Here is a 23210-nt window from a genome sequence, read left to right on the forward strand (position 1 = left end):
ATTATTTTATTTTAATCCAATAAATGTAAATGCTTTTTCGCCCTATAATTTGATCATGAAAATTTAACTCTTGCGTATTCAATTTCTAAAATCCCAAGATTATTCTTGCAAAATGGATCTTGCTCATGATCGATAATTTGGTTTTAAATGACGGTGAAAAAAATGCTAACGTTTTCTCATAATCTTAAATTTCACGACTTTCTACTAAAGTTCGATAAATTTGAAATCAAACCATGTCGTTTTTCTTCACGTTAATTGAATATTTTGTAATGAAACTCGCCAAAGGTTTGTTTACGTCAAGTTTTTTTCCCATGGTGCACACAATATTGTGAAAAGTATGAAATATCAACAATAACATTTAGGTTTTTGTTATCATTTTTGTTTTAGATATCGGTCATTTGTTTCAAAAGACTTACAAACGTGAATTATAGACTGTCCAATTTTTGAGAACGCTGAAGAAATTGACATGAAAAATTATGATTGCCACATTTGACACTAGTCAGTTATATAAACGCCCCTACCACAAGGAATATCGGGGACTGTGACTTTTGGAATTTTAAAAAATCTGGTAAAACCCCGTCCACCACTTGGGTACATTTCCCTCTATTTAGGCGCTAAAACAAAACTATTGACCAGGCAGTGCGGTATAAAACTCATCCCATTTTCCCCGCGCTGCCCCGATGGCGGGAACCTGGGTTACAGCTAACCGATGCGTTATACCCGACCTTCGTCTGTAATGGACAAGGACACATTTTCTTTCCAGAAAAGAACATCCATGTTGAGCTAGGTCTAGATTTGATTAAGAGTTTATAATACTTTATAAAAAAATTCTAATAGCTTGCGTCCTTTAAATAATATTTTTTTCTGTTCGCAGCAGCAGCAGCAGCAGCAGTAACAACGACGCCATTATTGCATTTGGCATTGTATGCGTTATAGACATACGGAGCTAGTACATTTGCAAGCATGTAGAAAGTATCATAGTATAGATGTTTACTGTATCCCAGTGTGAAGCCCTTCATTTTGATTGGCCTGAGAAAACTTACACCTTAATTGCAACTGATATTTCATCGCGCACGACACTCATTTACAAATGTAGCCAAACTGTGAACAACTTCTCATCCTCAGCAAACACTTAACGTGGGAACCGAATCTCTATGTTTGAAATCATCTCACAAAGTTTGCATTGTTTTGCGCAACTTTTGAGCATTGGCAGCAAAAATGTCATTGCGTAGCCGGTGAACATGATTTAGAAAACAATGAAAATTGTAACGATGAACGTGCAAACTGTCAAATTTTGACGATGTTTTTGAAAACAGGCGAGCCAAAAACAACAACAACAATGACGATGATAATGATGAAAATTCAAAATAAAATAATGCATAAACAGTATTAATCAATCATGTTTTTTTTTTATTTTACACAGAAAATGACATAAAGAAAGTAATGTTTTTTTCCTTTCATATATTTTTTAAAATTCATTTTAGATATATTCAGATACATTTCCCAGCAAAAGCCTGTTCGATTTTCAAAATCATGCTTCGTATTGTTTATGTCACGGACTTCATTTTCTTTATGCGGAGCCATAAAAATCTTAAGAGTCAATATCGTACCTTGCACAAACGAGTTGGGTGGTCGGATGTGACATCAAGATGTTATGTATTTACACGGAGAAATAGTCATAAAAATATCTTTGCTTCAATAATAAAACCATGACAAAATCACATTCTTAAACATTTCGCTATAATGCTATTCAACAATTTGTTAAAAAGTAAATCAAAATACCGAATGTTATTTAAAAGATCGAAAAGGGATGATACTTTTCAACCATTATTATTTAATGAGGATATTGAAAAGTGTCCATTCGAACCGTATAATAACGGTTTATGACTTCATTTGAATGGAAACTGTAGAAAAGAAAAAAAACCAAGATGATAAACATAGAGTTCAAATACATACATTTTTTCACGTTCCTATAAAAACTTCAAAAACAACTTGAGTAGTTAAGGAAAACAGATTTGAAAAAAGTTTTAATCAATTAGTTTGGGTTCATATAAATCTCCTCCAAATAAAATAAATAAGCGAAAAAAAACACTATGTATTAAAAGGATATTTTTCTTTAAGCGTCTTTCAAAAAAGGTTAAGATGCGCATCTGAAGAAAATTTATCTTCATATTTTAAATACATCAACTTGAAGTATAACTACTTAGATTTATAAAGATATCTTTTTAGTTGTCATTTAAATTTGAAATGTAAAGAAAATGGAATAAAACACGTGTACATAAACGGTCATCTTTTAAGGGTCAGTTTTATGCCCAGTCTTAGATATCAATCTGTGAGGCCGCATAAATTATAGCCCAAATCTTACAAGATGACAATGTATGATTTTCTATAAAACATACATCTAATTTTCATCTTAAAAGGGGCATGTGCAGATGATGGTTTTAAGTACATATTTAATGAAATCAGATATGAAAAATTTCTTTGCCACCACGGCGATCGAGTTTCTTATAACTCCCCCTTTTGATCTAGAGTAAAATGATTTACAGGGCTTCTCGATGGCTGGAGATCTTATATATGTACATACCAGATGACAAGGGTGATGGTCACTCGAGACATTTTTTTACCATTTTTTCCACTTTTGCTATATTTTTTTTTTTTTTGACAATATCATATTTTGATGAATTTTGACAAGTCATACGTTTGATATGAGTGATATTGTATGAAGGGGTTGAGATGACTGAAGAATGTATGTTCACAAATGTATTTTATAAAAATCGTCAAGATTAATGATGATCAATTTATACTAAAATTAAATGTTTATGGCAGCCAAGACATGTCATTAATATGCGTTGTGCGGAATTGGAAACCAGAATACCATGTTAAATTTGAAATGTCAACAACAAATTTTTTTAATGAAATGAAACAAAAAAGGACAACAGTTTTAATACTTCTGATGGATAGCTTACCCTCCGTAAGGCACAAATTTATTTACAAGAGCACAGTTCATCTACTGCATCCTGCAGGTTTTCAAGCAGTTGCAAGGTTCTGATAATATCTGCACTGGCATGTACAGTGAGAATGACCGTAGAAAAGATTTCATGATCTCAGTGACATGCACTGCCCGGGAATCGAACCCGGGTCGCCCGATTCACAGTCCATCGCTCTACATATTGAACTTATCTTTTCTTAATCAAAGTATCTTAATTTAGATGAATACAATAGAAGAAAGACATTATGTTTTTTCTTCATGTACAATAAATATTACATCGCACTTCAAGTTTCTTAAGTTGCTAAGATACGGCAGGGTCTTTCATATAGATTCTATATGAAAGATCCTGGATACAGTACTGAACTAACCTATATAAGGACAAAGAAAACGAAGAATTTTGTTGAAAAATATACATATAATTATATAAATCAGATAAATAAGAGAGTAATCTTTAGAGAAAAATTAAGCTTGTATAGCATGTTCAGGAAAGACAATCCTGAAAGTAAAATTACTAAATTTCAAATTCAAACTCAGTTTTCTCCCCTAGATTTAACTTTTTATCATGAACATGATCTAAAAGTTCGCGGACAATGCAAAAGTTGTCTTATTATCTTTAAGGGCATCTAGCATATAAATTTATTTCTGTAATAAAATTCAGAGATTTATAGTTCTTTATGGGTTTGACCATTTATCTTGCCAATCTATGTACCTAGGGGATATATACAGGGGCTATTTAACCCTAAATTTGTCTGTTTATCCGGAAATATTTGCTAATTTGACCAAATAAAATGTTTAACGAATGAAGTCGTTGTAAATAAGTGACATTTCGTATCATTCAAATCGTTGGAAATTATGACTTTCTTAACATTTTTGCAGACGATTGCTAACTTTTATTGCTAATAAAAGCGCGGAAACACTGACCCATTGTTCGTGACATTGCTATCATTTACGAATTCCTGTATGTATGATGACTGTATCTATGTTTGTTTTGTGAAAATGCAAATGTCATACATATTTATTAAAATGTACTTTTTAGACTGGTAAGGTATTGAAGTAAGGTATTGGTCTTCTACACTTAAATATCATTCCTGAATAATTGTTAATTCTGAAGTATATTTCGAGATTATAAGATTTAAGCATGTTTGGTAAAACAGAACAAATTGTACAAGTGTGTATTCCTTTTCGAATCGTTGTCAAACTTGGTGCGAAATTTTATCAGCTTATTGAATAATTTATCAGTCAATTTACAACCCTGTCAGAAAAATAGAGTAGTTCCGCACGAGCGCGCAACGCAACTCGACATCTGATTCGATATCAGAAAATAAGCTCCGCCCTCTTCAACCAATAAAGATCTGGACGAGTGTTGCGATATTAACAGTGTAAACTGAACTTCATTTAAGAGAGGGGTTTAAAACTACAGGTGTTCACATAAAGATCTTGAATTTCTATCTGGATTTTACTTGACAATCTGTTTTCATTCAAACGCTTGGATTTTAAAACCGAAAAACTTTTAATTCTTCAAATGAATGTTAAAAAGTAAGAAAATAGTAAAAAAAAGTTGGTGACAAATTTTTATTAAATTATCACAATGGAAATACCATGGTTACAGATGCTTCTAGTTATGGTCCTTCTGGTGGACCTGTCCATCCAGCACACATGTGAGCAGTGTGACTGTACTATAAGGTAAATATAACGCGGAGAATTTTTTCTTCTAAATACCTTTTTTTCATTAAACTGTATTAAACTTATAAAAAAGTACCTTCTTTAAAATTTCGTAGTGTACTGTCTCATAGCAGTTTTAAATAACCCTAGTAAAGTCGTCTGTTCGAAGGGGAAAGAAAATGTGGTATTTTAGGACAATTTCGATATGAAAAGTACAGTGTTTCTGGTGCATAGAAAAATGTCAACTTCTTAAATTGGATTTAATTTATTCACCGTTCAAAATGTATTACGAAGGTATTAAGAAAATCCACTTACAATGATTAAAGACTTAAGTTTAATGAGATTTAAATGTTTTAAATATTAGTTGTGTTTTTTTTCTCTTCTCACATGCTGGATGTTATAAGTGTGTATTTCTTTTTAATGATTATAATATGAATCAGCTAGAACTGTAATGATTAATGTAGAAACATGCGGTCATCTAATGCTTTCTCAATGCTTACCTCATACACTGTTCTATTAAATACCGATACAAGATATATTATGTAACAGAATGATAAAATATATATTTGTAATTATTTGAAGGCAGATGATTAATCATTTTAAGATTATATATTTTATATGTGTAATATACTTAATGCACACAAAGGTCAATCTTATGTCAAATGACCTTACGCATAAAGTAACTTCATATGACGTAATTTCGGTTGTTTAATTAAATTACCATGTCATATTTTAATCATTTTGAAACAATATTATTTTAACAAGTTAGCTGCGGGGGTTATTGAAATGTAAACCCTGACAGAACAGTGATTTAGCCAATATCTCCCCAGTCTGAGGGACGTCAAATTATATAAATACATTCTGATAAAGATCTTCTTTAGTGCACGTAAAGCACGTGTAGGGAAATCAGTCGAGGTCAACGTCTTGTCTTATTCATATGACTGTTTGTTTTGAATTCGTATTTTTGTCATAGTTATCAGACACTACTGACCTTTGACTCAAATCTGTGTTTTATCAGTAGCAATATTACACGAGGGTACTAAATAATTTACTGCCACCGCTATGGGACCTTTTGGACAAGTTGAATAGAAATACAGTATGTTGTCTTCTACAGTAATAATTCATGGTCCATTAGGAATTGATTGGAAAGTGTGTGTTATAAAACTATGAAATCTTATCACATGAAAACTGGAAAAAATGGTACATGCATACTTGTATGCAATAATTGGTGCACCGCATAACTGATAATAAATTTTACTATGAAACAACTAATTTAATGATCAGTCGAGCTAAACTTGAAAAAGATAACAGCACTTTCACTTTAAACTCTTTCTAAGGAAAAAAGAAAAGGTTTTGATGAAATATTTGCAATTAGATTCTATTTCTGTCAATGCTCAACGCTTTGTATTTATTTATATAAATGAAGCATTTAGCCATAATGTCTCGTCAAAAAAACTTTCCGCCAACATCGTGTCATATTCGCGTAATATAAACAACTGGATGTTTTAATGTTTTTAACTGTGCTGTCAGCCGTACATCACAATATCGTCGGTGACTCATTCAGCTTGCATCTGTAAGGTAGATAAATCGCATCATCTGCTGCAATATATATCTATCTATAATAAAATATGTCTGGTTCATATTAATATATGCATAAATAATGACTTTTCTTTAAAGAACTCAATCATTTAGGTTTGATTCCGAAGGATTAGAAAATAGTGATGCCCTTTTCAATCATTCATTAAAGGTTACTTTTGAAATGTAAATTATATTGGCGATAACTATATCTATTACAGTCTTTTCCAATAAAGAATGTAAAATAATGATGATATAAAAGACACCTAAATTTTATATCAGTATATGCTCTCTATCCAGCGAATATCTTAGAAATACGTTTTAGATGATGCACTATATCAATTTGACATTTAAGTGCCAGTATTATTTATTGTAAGCACATTATGATTGTTAAAACTGTTTTTTTAACAACTTGCATCGTGATCTTTTACACAATTGGCACTTTCTAGTATTTAATATCTTTGTTTTCGATTGTTGCCAAAATTACCAATGTTATAATTGTCAAAAAACTACAGTCAACCCAGACATAACCTGTTACACTTACGATTCTGGCAATGTTCCTGTTCTTACAACAGTTTGACTGCTTAATTGCCGTACTATTATAATGTCTAGACGACTGATTTTTATGTCAGTATCATCATCTCGGGTTATTTTGACATTACATTGATTGATTGAATTCTGCAGCCTCATGATGACATACCGTGCAATGTAACTGTAAGTTACAGACATACACATAGTTTAAGGAACACAGGTCATATATTCATTTCAAAATTGCTTCGTTCCTTCTCAGAAATTATAAATTTGCTTTCGATGCAATTTTGCTCAAACAAATCATGTGTTAAACTATTGGACCATGCAAGGACCGTTTGCTCTCCTCAAACTTGTCCTAGCCTCATGTTTCATGACCTGCTCATTGCCCATTCTCATTTAAAGCACCAATGAATGCTATGGATATCTAGGCCAATTTCGTCGGCTGCACAATTATGTTGACTGCGATGTTATAAATATAAATGAGCACTGCAGTAATGTGACAGAGTGTTAAATACCAACTTTGCAATTAATATTACAAATATAAGCCTTTCTTTACATACACGTGGCCTTGCGAGGCGTTGTTTATTTACATTCTAAAATCGCTACAGAGATTATAACTCGGGTTTATTTGTTTTTGAATTACAGTAATAACAATTATCACTGTGCCCCACTGATGAAAGAGCCACCGAAAAGACCGTCTCTGATAGCACCTATCTTCATTTACAATCTCCCCCTTCAGTTTATCAGAGCGAGTCAAATGGTAAAAATTTGAAACTGAAGTGTTTTTTTATTTGTCCTGTATAGAAATGCCACTAATCGTAACACCTTTTCAATACATTTTTGTCCCATTGCATAGAAAATAGCACATTCAGGCACCAGTAATGTGATATCCGGGTTGTCGAGATTAGTTTGTTAGTAATTTTTGTGATTACATGGGTGTGTTACATGGTATCAGAGTCCACATCTAAAACACTTCGGTCCTTCCAAAAAGAGTTATAGTCCCTAGTATTTATTACAATTGGTAATTATAACATTAATTCTAAAGTACGGTTTTCGAAATGTTTAAAAGCGTTTTAAGAAGAAAACAAGTGTCGAAATAATTGAAACAAACTAATTTCAAATGTCAGTTTATCAATCAGGTCAACTATTAGATAATGTGGACTTCATGATTTGGGGCAAATAAGTTCAGGGTTGTTTTTTAAATGATGTCGTCTGCTTATTTTATTTTCTTTAAAATAAGTCGTCTGCTTTGAAGAAACAAAAGAATACAAAATTACATATTATAAAGCGACAATTATTATTATTTATCGTAAAATTACTGCAGATGAATGAAACGGTGAAGATCCCTCTAAAAGGCCAATACTTGATTGCTGGACCATGGTTTGGTCCGAATTTTTTTGCTTGTCATTATGACAATGACTTGATTTATGTAATTAATCGGTACATCTCAATAACCGAGCTTTGTCCCATTTCTTTTTAGGTTTCAAGAAGATGATCTTTGCTTATGTCACCGTTTCTTTGGGTTAATTAAACTTCTTTATCTCAGATGATTCGAATTTTAATAAACTTGCAGACGATATGTAGATTTTATTTTACTTGGGGTCAAAAGGACAGGGTCAGGTTTGCGTTAATCTGCGAATGAGTTTCGGCGCGTGTGCCAAATGTTTTAAAAAGAGGCACGCGACCTTTAAAGTCATTTATCTAATTTATAAATGTTTTAATTTGCATTCGAGCGTTTTATGATGAAATGTTTTGTCATTCTATTATTAAACTATCACTTTTGATAAATGGAAATCATTTATTAGCTTGACACGTAGACTCAAGTATGTAGACCACAGGCAAATGTATCATACAACAGCTGTTGTGGACGAAGGAAAGAAAAGCAGAGAAAAGGTCACTCAATCCTGTACACCCAAATCATTTGTATTTTTTTTCCTGTCATTTTAAACGAAGGTCAACAATTAGCATTTGTCACTGGCACAAAGAAAGTTACATGCGTTAATTCAACAAAACACACACGTTAATACAAAAAAACAATATATTTATAAACATTCAAACTTTGGATATGTTTTTTCTGGCTATTATAAAAATACGTTTTAATACCTGTATCACTATGCTACGTGTTTAACATGTCTATTTTCTTAACTTGTTTATTTTGTATTTCAGTGCTACCGATGCTAGCAAAGGCGTTCACTTGACCACTCTGACGTGCATGGACGGTTCTGTCACGTGGTACAACCCGATTGGTGCACTGAGGGTCGAACTCAGACCAGAAATGCCTGGGAAGTTTCAATCCTGTTTCGTTGTTGAAACCGGGGATTTGAAGCTAAAGGTTTCGCGAGAAGCCGAATTGAATATAAATTCAAAGTCGCCATCGGAAAGAAATCAGTTCATATTGAATGACAACAACCTGCAACCACTTGTAACCTCCAGAGGGAAGAGCAACGAAGTATGTATCCAGGCAACGAATTCCGTGATTCTATATTTAGAACCGGAAGTTGATGAAACGCTGGAGTCTAAAAGAGTTGTCTTCCGGTACGATCTGGTTTACGTACCAAAAGTGGAAAAGTCTCCAATTGAAGGTAATTTATTTATCATGGGATATTATTTCTTTGCTCTCAATGACAAAATCTATTTGCGTAGTTGCATTACAAACGGAAGTAAACTTTCCTTAAACATAACTTTGCATATGACTTTATATTGAAGAAAATATACAACATTATAACTGCAAAATATTTGCACATATCCTAGGTGGGATTTGATGTTCAAAATGAGCTCTTTGACATAACAAGATTCGTTGGGTCTAGTTCACTTAAGCTCTCACATGACGCACCACCACGTTTTCTTAAAACCCAGATAGTTATGCAAAAGAAACGCTTTAACTGAGTGAATATTTCTTTTATATCATTTTCAATAAGAGTTTCAAATCAAAACATTTTAAAAATCTACTTTTTTTACCTAAACGACATTTATAAATTATGAAACCTGTAGCTTCGACGGAGATTTGTGTATATTTTATCTCATTTTCAAAAGGCATTTTATTACAGTGCTGCGCTTTTAGATAACTTGAATAGCTTCTTCATTTCTATGAAGTGTTAAAAGTTTTCGTAGCAAATGCTTTTACATTATTTATACAACTTTTGATATCATGGTTTATAAACGATATTATGAAAATATGACAAAAGACCGGATAATGGCTGTTTTATGCATTTGTCCATATTCTTGTCAATTGTGAAACCCACTCGGCACCTGTGTTAAGAAAGTTTCTCATTTAATAGCGAATTTTACGGGAGCATAAGCTAATAAGCGCACCTGGGCGACCTCCGTCTCATACCCGAACAATTGAGCATTGTGCGTCCGCGTTTACTTGAAAATCATACGCGGATGAATTGCTCATTATATTTACAGTTAACTTTTGTTGGCAGTATAGTGTTTCATGTTAAAACTAGGTGTTTAGTACATGCTTGTTATACGTTTTTTGTAAAAAGTTACTGGTTTGAAAACGAGCTGCAGTGTCCGAGTGCGGCGGTCCTTGCTTTTACCGATCGATAAGTCTGCGTTGAACCGCCCTAAAATTTAATAAAAACAGATTTTATATTGTCAAAAATCATTTCTTCTCTTAAAGCTAAGGTTGTCAATTTCTAAACCAGGAGAACCTATTCTGATAAGTTAGGTGATTTTGAAAAAAAAACACTGCTATTCATTTTTTACATGTATTCATTATGAAAGGCATTAAATCTAATTCATTCACTTGGAAACCCGTCGCGTTGTATTTGACTTACTAATAGGTACACATTTTCGCCTTATTAATTTTATTTCTAAAAAGAAATCTACAACTTAAATGATTTGATATCGATTTTTTTTGTATTTGAAATTTTTATAGGACTTAAAAGTCTTTCTCTAAATTCATAAAAGTTATATATAATCAGTGGTGTATTTGAGTACAGACTGTACCATGGATGTTAGAACAGGTTTTGAATAATTATCTTCAAGCATTGAAATAAACATAATTATTCCGTCTGTGACATTGAATTATCACAGCTCTTCGTGTCTATCTTATCCCACGATAATTGCCAATGTATCGATCCGCATTCGAGGTCAAACGATAACAATCCACAACTTATGCAAAGATTATAATTTAATAATATATCATTTTGGAGTGAAGTTGATTTTCGCCAAGCATTTACCGCACAAAACTACGTGAAGTCCGAGCAGCATTCTGCAGGCTTTTCTTAAATATCGTGCATGCACGTTCTTCTCCAGCACGTGCAGGTCAATGACGCACACGTGAAAAAATCACGGGTCTGGAACATATCTTTTGAATGTTAAAGTTAAATAAACTGCTGCATTTCTGAACCTCTCTTTTCCATACAGCTTGTTTTGAAAGTTCGTGCTCGGAGTTTGGCGTTTTGTATTAAATTCATATTGCCCAATCTCAACATAGAAGATAGTCGCTGATATTCAAAAGGCCGTGCACCAATCCCTCATATTTGTTCATGCGAAGACATTTGAACAGGATATGTAATTCAAAATGAAGCTGTTTTAAATGCGCATCAGTTTTATAGATTTAGGATAGTCCAGAGTTTAAGGGTACAGTGAAATCCGATCCTGACAAATGCATTCAATAAACGCATAAAACATTAATTTTGACACGCTTCAATTGTAATACAAGACGTTCAAAATCCCTGAAACTTCCTTCTAAAACATGATTAATTTCAGCTAGAATTTCTATAAATAGATAGTTTCACAACATCACGCTGTCGTATGTCAGTCACTGGAATATCAACCGGATGGTACGAATTGGAAAAAATATAGAATTTAGCCGGATAAAAGATATTAAACTCGTATGGTGTATAAAAAGTGAATCACGTGATTTGCAGCTCATTTTGCATGTTTTACCATCTTTTTTAACATTTTAAGCCGTTGGGGTCATTGCGGCTTTTCTTCTTTAATATTTCATAATATATTCAACTTCTGAAGCGACACTATTTTAATAACATCTTAAAAATTTTGCCATAAAAATGTAACTATATTCATTCAGAATATACCCTCGCAGTTTGTAATATTAAATGAAGCAGAAACGCTAACTTATGTGTTTTGTCAAAAAAGATGTTTGACGATGCATACGACATTTAAAGTTTTCTACATACATTAGATAAAATGATTGATACAAATAAAGCAAGAGACTATGAAATTAGTATACATTTTCTGTTTTTGGCTGTGTCCTTTTCTCCTCCGTTCCATTCCGTACTATTCCCTAGGTTTTCTTAATTGTGTAGAACTTTATAATATCAGTTTTTTTAAAAAAGCTTATTAGCCAATAAAAACATGATTCGTGATATTTTGTCGTCAAGTAAAAAAAATACACGGCCAAAAATCATTTCAAATAATTTATTTCTGTTTCGTACATTACTTGAATCAGTGTGTTGCACAGCAGTTTGCTGTCTTCGCGAACATGCCTCGTTTTCTAAATGATCAGCATATGTTTTAATCATCATCTTATATATTATTACTCATAATTCTTTTATCAAGATGTTTCGCTGATTCATCATTATTATGAGCAATATCCCGAAAGAAAAGGCGATACCAGATTGTATGATTGCAACAATTGCTCACCTGAGAACTCTGATCGCTTCCTTGCCTTGGTAGCATTACAGTTTGTTACATTATCAAAATAGCACGATTTTCGCGTGCTTTCTATGATATAATAGTGTTTATGACGTTGTACATATTTATGATGCCTTCGGAATGCTAGCATTATATACGCATGGTGCCGTGACCATGATTTAAAAAAAAATTCAATCTTTAGGGTAATGTAAAATAAAGCAAATTTGCATTTCTTTATTAAGGAAAGTACGATTTTAACTTTAAGGTTAGATCAACGAAAATGAATATATTCATTCATTATATAAGATACTATCTGAACAAAGGCTAAAAAGACACTTTACTATGAAAAAAAGGAGTAAAATTGCCATAATTACAATGGGATTATTACAGTCCTGCCTATTTAGATACACTAATGATGTAAAAATACATAAAAAGATTCGTCAATCGCCGACAACTGGTCCATATATAACCTCCTATCAAACTAATTAGTTAACAACATAATAAGTCATATATCGTCATCTTTGTGCAATAATGGATTAAGTCCTTATTTTAATAGGAGTTAATTCTAGTTATTGCACTAAGGTGACAATATGCTCCATTTTTATTGCTAACTCAGAAATATTCAGATTCACCATTAAATAAATCGTCAGAATATTGTAAAAGTTTTCTCATGTAATGAACACGAAGGGTGAAAATAGAAGGGAATTTTATGGATATTTAATGGTGTTTTTGTAGATTTATTGGGCTGATATAAGTTTTATGTAACTCAATCAAGTGATAAAAGAGCACCTAGATGATCTTTTTATTTAACTTCATTAGCCCTGTAGGGTGGATTTCTTATTGGCTAGTATCAGAGACACGTGAACTTAGGCAATTATTAACCCTTTTATATACGTTTCTAGACTAGAAGAGAAAGTGATTAGCCTTTGCCACCAGTATAGAGTAAGGAAGCCTGCACGCCCATGTAGTCTGACCATGCTCTATTGTGTTGGTAGCTCAATGTACAATGTATTTTGATATTGAAATACCTATATTTTCAAATTGACCGTTTCAAATTCAAAGTAGGGGCATATCCATGACGTAAGCAAATTCAGCAGATCATGGGCATAGAAACAACTAGGGCCGAGGGGAGTTTCACTAAACGTTGATATGAAATAGATTTGATCATACTCAAAAAATATTTCGTATCTGTTGAATATATAGGTAATGATGCACATTTCAAATTATATGATGGTGTATGTATTGTATGTATTGCAAGATTTTATCATTCATTTGACTTTCTTTTTTCCCCCACAGAATGCCGCCCATGCAGTGAATACGAACTATTAAAAGCGTACTGCTCCAGTGACTTTGGTATGTAAAGTTTCATTACTTATGCAATTTATATATTATATATACATGTTTTTTTATTTCGGTTTTATATCTACATGTTAGACAACGTGCCTAGAAACTTAATAAACTTACGACAGCACACCTGTCCTTCACGAGCTTACATTAAGCATTATTAATATTGTTAAGAGGTTCCAGTGCTTAAGACAAAATTGTACATGTCAATTAATGCAAGCGCGTTCTTAAAACCTATGCCATACGTTTTTTATTCTCTCGCTGCATATACTTGAGACTGGATTAAATTAAAGCTCGCACATTCTTTCGGGGCTTAACACGCCGTGATTCAGATATTCGGCGCTTCTAAGCATGTGTCCTTTTTTCATTTCTTGTCCAAATAAAGAACGTGCCTACTTATCTTTTGTAATGGTGGTCAGTCAGGTGTACTAAATAACTTGTATAGACCATTAATGAGTTGTTGAATACTTCATGTATATTATCTCAAAGAAAAGAACAACAATAGGCAACGGAAAGTTTCGGTTTACTTTATTATTAGGTTTCTTTTGTTATATGGTCAATTAAATTGTCTTAAATCATTTTTTTCATTTTTCTTTCAGTTATTGTTGGAAGTATGGAATCGGTCAATCATAATGACGAAATCGCGAAGACGAAGATCGATGTCGAAGTCGCCCAAATCATTCGCTCATCTGGTGACCATTTTTCCCGCCTGAAACGAGACTCGGCACTGCAAGGAACCATTACAGCACCGAGGAAATGCGGCGTTTCAAAGGGAGATGGTCTTTTCTTAATGACAGGAAGGGTAAGACTCGGAGAGCTTACTATGGGCTGTGCCCCTTACCTTGATGAATGGGAAACAATCGTCAACAAAGCACAGCTAGAAGGGAGGTTGGAATGTGCCAGAGATTGATAAGACCGGAAGTTCTAGTCACGTGATCTACCTCAGTCTCTTTCTGACAAACGGAAGTGATGTAACAAGGGGGAGAGTCTAATCGCATCACTTCTAGCCAACGAGGTTGTCATGGTCAGCACCTGGAAGTGTATCTCTTCACTACTTATAGACTGTAAGTTTAATAATATCATTCCGTTGTTCAATTTTATTGCGCAAAAACACTTTCCGTCTAATTAGTGAGGAGGTTTCTCTCAGTCAACTTGTTAGTCAAAACTTTTAGTTAACTGAGCCGATTTAAAAATTACTTTTTAGAAATGTATTATCATCAACCATATGAAAGAAGTTTTAATCTCATCTTTTCAGGACTATGCCATGATTTGACAACCTGTTGGGGTCTAGGAAGAGCGTTTATTCAACAGACATTGAGATGTTTGGTTTCCAGAAATTGAAACCACACTGGACATATGGCTAAACCATTGATAAAAAGTGATCCAAACATCAGGTCTTCCAGCTACATGGTAAATACAAAATTTTTAATTTGTAGAAAAAAATAATGATCTTTGTGTAAATGAAATACAAGTAAACTAATTGTCTGGGTTTTTAAAATTAAATTGAAATAAAATTAATGTAGATGTATCTATAGCTTATCTGGATTGAAATTTGATACCATGTACTTAGTATTAGTGTTCAGACAAATTTTGACATACATGTATAATTTGCACCTCGTATATTGTATGTAAACCATATTTCTTAAGAAATTTTATTATTCATAAATTAATTATTGCATCTTAAATTATCTTTTTAGGTAAAAAAGGTCGACTTCAGAGGATCTGAAGCCAAAGTGGACTTCATGGATAATAAGAAAATTGTCGTCTGACAGCAACATGATTTTATTCGGATGTGCGCGGGAATGACTTAACACATATACCGGCTTATACAAAGAGACATTTTACTTAGTTCATGAAGTCTATGTATGATAAATCACGACCACATGATAAGAATATATACTAGTATTCAAAGTGCGCTTGGTGAAATGATGGTATATTAACTTAACCACATTATAAGAAATTTACAATTATATTATATATACATGTATATAAGATGTACTTGGTAAAATTGACACTGTGTAAACTGTCTTAAATTGTACTATAAGTAATATATGACTTCTTAAGATAACACCAGTTGTGAAATTTATGACAAGAATTTTGTTAAATATATACAATGAAAAACTGCTGTATCTCTGTATATTACTTAATATGTGTTACAACTGTATTACACCAAACCTTGATTACGGTATAACACGCACTATGTCTCATTTATTTTCTTAATATATTATATATTTTACAGTGTAGACTAGTTGAATGAATGTGTCTGCTTTTGTGACACCTGTGTGATAAATCATTCTTTTAAAGTATATATTTAAAACTTCAAAATGTCAAGTTACCTTTGTTTAATGAAGAGAAAAAGTCGTGTGAAAATTATACTGCATGAAAGTATAGTTACTTGATTACCATCACAGAGTGTTTAAAAACCTTTTTCATACCTTTTTTATAGGAAAATTAAGAATACATTATGAATAAAATGATTTAAAAATGATGAAACTTGTGTTGCTAGTGACTTTTCCCAGGAATTCCAGTGATGTGTACATTTTAAATATAAAAACTGGCCAAGGTAATTCCCAACACCCAACAATTTAGTTTTATATTTCAAATGAGTACATTTGTATCTAAGCTTCCTACTTAATTGGTCATTAAACATTTGTTTTGTAAAGTACAATTCCCAAACGATCAGTGATTCAAATTGTTTGCAAAATACCGTTAAAGCAATTACAATGAAGTTTCATTTGCGGCTGCAGCTTCGTTTTATTTGCGTATTCTGAATTGATTTTATAAAGACTTGTAGTTATTTGTAAATTCATTGTTTTTGGACCTTTTCCCCCGCTTTTTTTGCCTTAAAAGTCATTTAGTCGGGTTTTAATACTTCTGACGCCATTGTTGTGTCGATAGCATTAGTACATGTAAATATATGATGGCAACAACCTGTTTAAATTTAACCAAAAGCTCATGAAAAAAGAGAGACCGCTGAAAAGAATTAATGAGAAAAATAGGAACATCCAACAGTTAAGGAAACAGATAGGCCTAAGCTTCAATTCCTTTAATTATTTTTCGACCCTAGTTTAGAAGAGGCAGTTCATATTTTAGTACATAATTTAAAGTTAATGTAATATGAATACCTAAATTATATCGTATTCAAGGCTGGCGCAGATAAGCGTCCATGTTGATACATCAAGTTGCATTTTAAGTATAAAAAAACACTTTCAAGCACGTCATCTATCATACAGTTAAAATACATATCACCGTCACGTGGTAGCTTTTCCCGTAAGTATGCTTTTAAAATATGAATCATAACACGTTTTTTATATAATTTGTTTTGCGCATGATTCGGTCTAAACACTTAGCTGTTTACGAAGGAATAAACATTATTTCAAACAAGATGATGTCCATATATAAAGAAAAGAGTCTTTTAAGTCGTAAATTTGTTTAAAAAAATACATTGTATTGAAAATGTGCCTATTATTTGAAATCAGACTTACATATAGACAAAATCTGTCTCCCAATGTTTCTATATGGGGAATAGAATCGACGCCGTAAACTAAAAAGCTGCAATAAAAAATGCTAACTACAGGTAATCTCGTTTCATAAACAAAAAATATCTGAATTCAGCTTATGAGTTCACATAAGCCCGGATTAAGGTAACAAACATTCCTGCACCTTTAGTATACAGGCTTTTTTTAAAACAGAAATTTTACATAATCACCGTGAGAGTTTGTTGCCAGACATAACCCAAGCTTTGAAATTCACCCAGCAGCCAAATCTACCGTGAATGATTATTTAATTGAACTTTTCCTAAAATCAATACGTTAATTTCAAAAACATGTGTAAACCAATACGATAATTTTATTTATATCAAAGAATTGGGGAAAAAACACCGACTCCCGTTTCAATTTGATTTAAATGTAAATGAAATTGCAGCGTTCAAAATCCTAGCTTCGTTCAATCCATTGAAAGATTCACGTACGAAGTTATTGCCAAGGAGGTTCATCTCTTGAAATAGTAACAAAATGGGGTCAAAATGACCCTACTTAAACTGTACTGCTAAACATTGCTGGACATTATTGCCCATTCCAGTCTTAAACATTATACACTGGTCAATGGATAACGGACAATGGCTGACCATCGAGGCTGATTAAATATGTGTACATTTCTAATTAATCAAACATTTAGTGGACAGACCTCCGTGCATTAATTGACCATTGAAAGAATACTTGTCTTACAACACGAATCTAAGGGTCAGCAACAAAGTTTAATTGTACACATTTTTTGTTTCCGAATTCTTTGATCTTTTGTCCATACCTTCTCAACATTGTTACCACTATACCGGGAAACGAGTTTATCCGAGTACACTTGGTTGACGACTTCATACGAAAGCAAACGACTTTTTCTTATCAAACATATAACACAAAAACCGTGGTTTCTGAGTTCATTTCCTGGTTTTACCATCATACCAACACTGCAGGTCATATTAGGATCTACAGTCATCATCACAATGACAGTCTCGAACCTACGATCTCAAAATTTCCTGGCAACTTGGCCGTCATTCAATGAATATTCCACGAAATATAAGGTTTCTATCGCTACATCGTAATGCAAAATAGTTTTGATTTTGATATACTTCAGACCATCGACTTTTTGATATTCATTATTTCAAGCTGCTAGACGGATGCACCAGTTATTGTAAGTTTAAGTTATTTAACATAATTATTTTGTATCTTTATCCATGTTTTAAACCAAACGTAAAATAAGATTTCTCAGCAAAAATCAGTGTTTATTTAAAGCTTTTTTTCTAACTGCTTCCTGTGTATTTTAAGGCTCAAGTTTTTCCGTTTAGTTACCTAAATTTATACAAATTTGCGCAACATCTCCTTTCCAAATAGCCCACGGTCCCGTATAAAAAGACCTACGTCGCGATATAATCCAGCTTTAAAAATGGCAGACATTATTAGCCACAGGCAGGAATGGCGGGTTGAAAATAGGCGATGTCGTTTCATCATTTACTTTATGATACAGTTTGATTGTACAGTATGATACGTGAACTTGAGCTAATTAGAACCAATTTGAATCTTCAGTATGTATTATGTCGTGCGACCATATTTGTTAAAATGCGGACCCGCAACAGGGTGATGATATCAAATGATATGGTATGGGCATTGTGGTAACAATTTTGTATTATACTTATTTTGGACAACCCGTCAAGATGATTTTAAGGAAGCGGTCAATCCCATTGTAGAATAAATGGGCACTTTTTTAACTAATTGGGACGAGATAAGGACGATGAAAGAACACATACGGTTTATTTCTCTGTGTTATGTTTTGTTTCCTTTTCAAAATGTTCCCTCTTTAAAACGTCATCATCTATGATCTAATGTGAATGTGTACGCAAGGAAAGAAATTCATACACACTTCTAATAAAAACATCTTTCGGTCAGAAACAAAATAAACTTAAATAAAATATATATATGAAAATGTATATATTCTCGAAACGTCTCCACCCCTTCCCCATTCACTCCCACTCCATTCCCTCCCCCCGAAAACAAAACTAACTATGCTCTTATGAGAAGGTGTACGATGTGAAAAAGTCAGATAAAGTAAATGAATAAGTCCTAGGAAAAGACATAAAGCACCAATGCTCTTACGTCTTTCCATAAAAACAATGAAATTTTTTCACCATTTATAAAGCATTTAAATATTTAGTATCAGAATTTTAAAAATTTCAAGCCGAGATTCCAAAATATTTGCCCTATTTGATAAGAGATATATGAACGCGGTGACAAGACATTTCAAATTAATGTAACAACCCTGGGGTATCCGACCTCAAAAGTAATTTATTAAAAACGGTGGCCATTGTCCGAAACGTATGCAAATAGGCCGAATGTCCGGTTGTTTACACAAGTGCGGACAGTGTAACATTAATCACCCAGCACGTTCTCATATCAATGACATGTAAATTAAACTTGTAAATTGTTACCAAGGTGTTCCGGCAATTGCAGGGACCGTAAACTCCCTATTAATTAAATCTTCAATTTCACCCAACCATCTTCAATTAGGTGTCGTCCTATTGTAACGACTGTCCAAAGGGCGTTTTGAAGGCATCACTTAATTTACAGCAGAGTGCACAAATGCACATATAAATTGCGATGGCCATTTGCTTGCCACAGACATACCGTCCTCGATGTTTATTATTGTTAGGTCAAAATCTAACTTTTTAGTGTTGGTCGCTGCAACGTAAACTATGGTACGGGCACATTTGTTACTCGTAGACGATGTCGCCATTGTGCTGCGATTTTCCGCTTCTAACCGCAGATCAGATGGAATCCGTTATGAATTTTGATATAATTTGATCTCTGATTGTGGTCATTTTTAGGCTTTTACTTTCAAATATATTTTCAAAATTTTCTTCAATGGAAACTCCCTTACCTTTAATGCATCATTATTCGAAAGAGAAAATTAAAAGAAAACGTGTAGCGTATGGGTTACAAACGCTACTTTAATTTTACTAACTATTTATTGATAATGTTTATATTACTTTATTGTTAATTGATATATCAAGTCTTTTTTAATAGTAATGATACTTTGCATTTAAACTGTTTTAACGCGCGTATATATATTTTACTCATTGTATATAACTTTTTTTTATTGTTAATTTATTTCCGTTTCAATATTGTTGATTCGAGTTTAAACTGCGGTTTTTAATCGCATTTCCTTTTCCACATATTTTCTTTTTTATACTGTAGATGTTCAAGAAAAGCTAGTATTTTGCGGTTAGTTTCGTAATCAATTTCAGTTTAAGCACTTAACGTATTGCGTATTGCAGTTTAAAATAAGCATTAGTCACATAGCGGTTTGCAACAAAGAATAATTATGGAATTCAAAAAACGAAATAACTATAATGTTTTAAAAAGTATAGTTATAAATATACAGTTGAAGCAGAATATTCTTTAAAGTATTAAATTTAATACTTTTAAAATAACATAGTGTTATTAAAGCAACAGTTATGATCAAAATACCCTCTACATCTACAACGTCATTAAAACTATCTCGAGTAAAAATGAACATGCTTTAATCATATTCTGATTCGTCCAATGATTAAACTATTTGTTGGTCCGGTGGGCACAGGTGTGAAATGTCAGTCCACCATCTAGTAACTTAACATTCTTATGTTAATCATAAAAATGTCTGAATATAATAACTAAATTATTTACTTAGATAACTGATTGAGGAAAATTAGCAAGTTCTTTATAAAACAATTCAGATTTTGATGTGCTTAACCAATGCTTCCTATGAATTATCAAAATTCAGTTGAAAACAAAATCTTGTTGCAACAAAACTGATTGCAAATGGCGTAGTGGCATCCAACTTCTAACAGTTTAATAAACCAAGTCCGTCTAATGACCCATTTGTTCGGTTACATAAAAAATCCAGAAATGTCATTATCAGTTGAAATCTAACTTGTTGGAATGGACAACATTTCTGATATATAGCAAAATTACTGCCACTACGAACGTTGCTAGAGATGCTGAATTATTTCAAGTAAGGAAAAAGTCTGACTTGTTTACGTCCTAAAAGGATGCCAACACATGCATGAAATAATATCTGTAGGGACATCTTGCGTCCTGTCGGACGATTAAAGTTAAAACATTGATCTATGACCTATCCATTTTCAAAGAAACTTTAAATTCATCTCTGTATGCTTATAAATAGACAGATGAAATATTTATTCTTTATCTGTCTTTTCCGTTTTCTTCTACATCGTTAAAAGTTAAGAGATTCTTTGTTTTAAGAATCAACACTAAATTATCTTAGACAAAATCTACGAAATTTTGATACTTGACGGTAACATCATACTTTTGTGAAATAAGAAATCAGTTTCTAAAATTACAAGGTGTTATTGTACTGACAATACAAGGACCTCCTCTATCAGTTATATCACATATAACACACCTGACTCATCCCCGGCTCGTCAACTGTTTGGATTACTCCGCCATTGTTTATTTTATGGGACCACAATGTCCAAAGATTTCTTGATTTGTTTACTTCCCTGAAGCATTAGATTTTATCATGCTCATGTTTGATACATATCATGTCTTCTTAAACAAATTAGAAAAATCTCTTTAGAAAAATGTAACCATGTATAAATATCCGTGGCATAATCACGTGACGGATGAACGCGCTCTGGTAAAATCTTTAGATTTCGCGATGATTTGCTCCAATTTTTATGATATTTTCACTAACTTTATTGCCTTCGAATTCGCCTTGTCATGTGTTTACCACTTACATGTTTGGAATTCTCATAAAATCGTTTTGCAAAATTTTTGTAAATAAAGAATATATCAAAAGAAAGAGCGTGCAGTATGAAGACGATTACCTGTAACGTTATTGTGTCTAATTTTCAAAATCAGTATTGACAGAATACCAATTATTGCAGACCACGATCAGACGACACTGGTCTCGTGTGTTGATTCAGTTGCCACCAGTAGGCTTAGAGTTAATACACCAAGCAATATTTATACACTTAGTCAAAATGAGGATCACCATATAATATTATTTTTTTAATATTTATTGATCTATTTTATGTTGAGTTCAAGACTTTTTGTCTCGGACCAGGGTTTGTTACATGTGCCTGACGTTCGTTTAATAAAGCAGACCAAAGAGGACCGCAAACGCAACCACACACAGTGCATCCCCGAACCACCGCAGTCACCCTTCACCATCTCACTGCTTTTAACATCAAAGAGTCGATTAATGGAAATTACGTTAAAGATAACAACATAAAAATCGCTCAAAATTATTTAGATCATCTTGTAGATATATTTAATACTAGATGAAATATGCCCCTATTTAGGTAACTCCGCCGATCCGTAGAATTAGAAATAGCCTGTGGTATACAACAGCACGTTACGGCATGGCTAACAAAAAAGATTATATCGTTAAAAACCACTAGCATCTGATCAGCTAAAAATTGCTAATGTATTTCGAAATATTTTGTTTACAACATAGACGAGGATTATTTTTTTTTTCGTTCAAAAACCTCGCGTGAGCGATTGCTTAATGGAGAATATATTTTTGATGAATTATGACAAACTGAAGGCGGACTGAAAGTGTGCTTTAGGTACGCGTCGCGTGGTATGCAACTTAGAGATATTTTTTACTGAGGCCCTGATGAAGAAACAGTACTGTATAAATTTGTACATTTGTTTATTAGAGGCACAGATAGCAGTTTCACAAGTTTACACGTTACATTCACGAAATTTAGCATGTCATTTGCGTTACAAAAATCACGAAACCTGGTGATTGTTTCATTTTCCCTACATATGTGTTTGTCCTTAAATTTTCTCTGTACAGTTTTGTTTGTTTGTTGTTTATTTTTGTCTATATATCATATGCTTACTTCTATAAGATATAAGCTTCATCTTATCTTTTTTGTTACCAGATCTATAAATGTGTTCGTTTATAGATGTAGCATCATGGCGATTGGTTTGAACAGTGTTTGAAA

The 23210-nt window shown here is 32.8% G+C and overlaps 1 protein-coding gene across 1 annotated transcript; it reads left to right on the top strand.

The window, feature by feature from the left end:
- The first annotated feature begins 4348 nt into the window (after positions 1-4348).
- On the top strand, positions 4349-15716 carry LOC132739585 (meteorin-like protein). Its single transcript, XM_060727320.1, has 6 exons — positions 4349-4672; positions 8924-9339; positions 13661-13717; positions 14308-14772; positions 14964-15118; positions 15406-15716. The coding sequence occupies exons 1-4, from the start codon at positions 4578-4580 to the stop codon at positions 14616-14618; spliced, it is 879 nt and encodes a 292-aa protein (XP_060583303.1). The 5' UTR covers positions 4349-4577; the 3' UTR covers positions 14619-14772; positions 14964-15118; positions 15406-15716.
- Positions 15717-23210: the final 7494 nt, after the last annotated feature.

This window comes from Ruditapes philippinarum, unplaced genomic scaffold, assembly GCF_026571515.1.
Source record: "Ruditapes philippinarum isolate M1 unplaced genomic scaffold, ASM2657151v2 ctg4533_1_1_1_1, whole genome shotgun sequence".
Taxonomy (NCBI): Eukaryota; Metazoa; Mollusca; class Bivalvia; order Venerida; family Veneridae; genus Ruditapes; species Ruditapes philippinarum.

Bases quoted from the DNA above. Each gene is read 5' to 3' on its own strand.
- LOC132739585 (XM_060727320.1), top strand. From the start codon at position 4,578: ATGGAAATACCATGGTTACAGATGCTTCTAGTTATGGTCCTTCTGGTG. The intron at 9,340-13,660 runs GTAATTTATTTA...TTTCCCCCACAG, and splicing joins GGAAAAGTCTCCAATTGAAG to AATGCCGCCCATGCAGTGAA. The intron at 13,718-14,307 runs GTATGTAAAGTT...TTTTTCTTTCAG, and splicing joins GTACTGCTCCAGTGACTTTG to TTATTGTTGGAAGTATGGAA.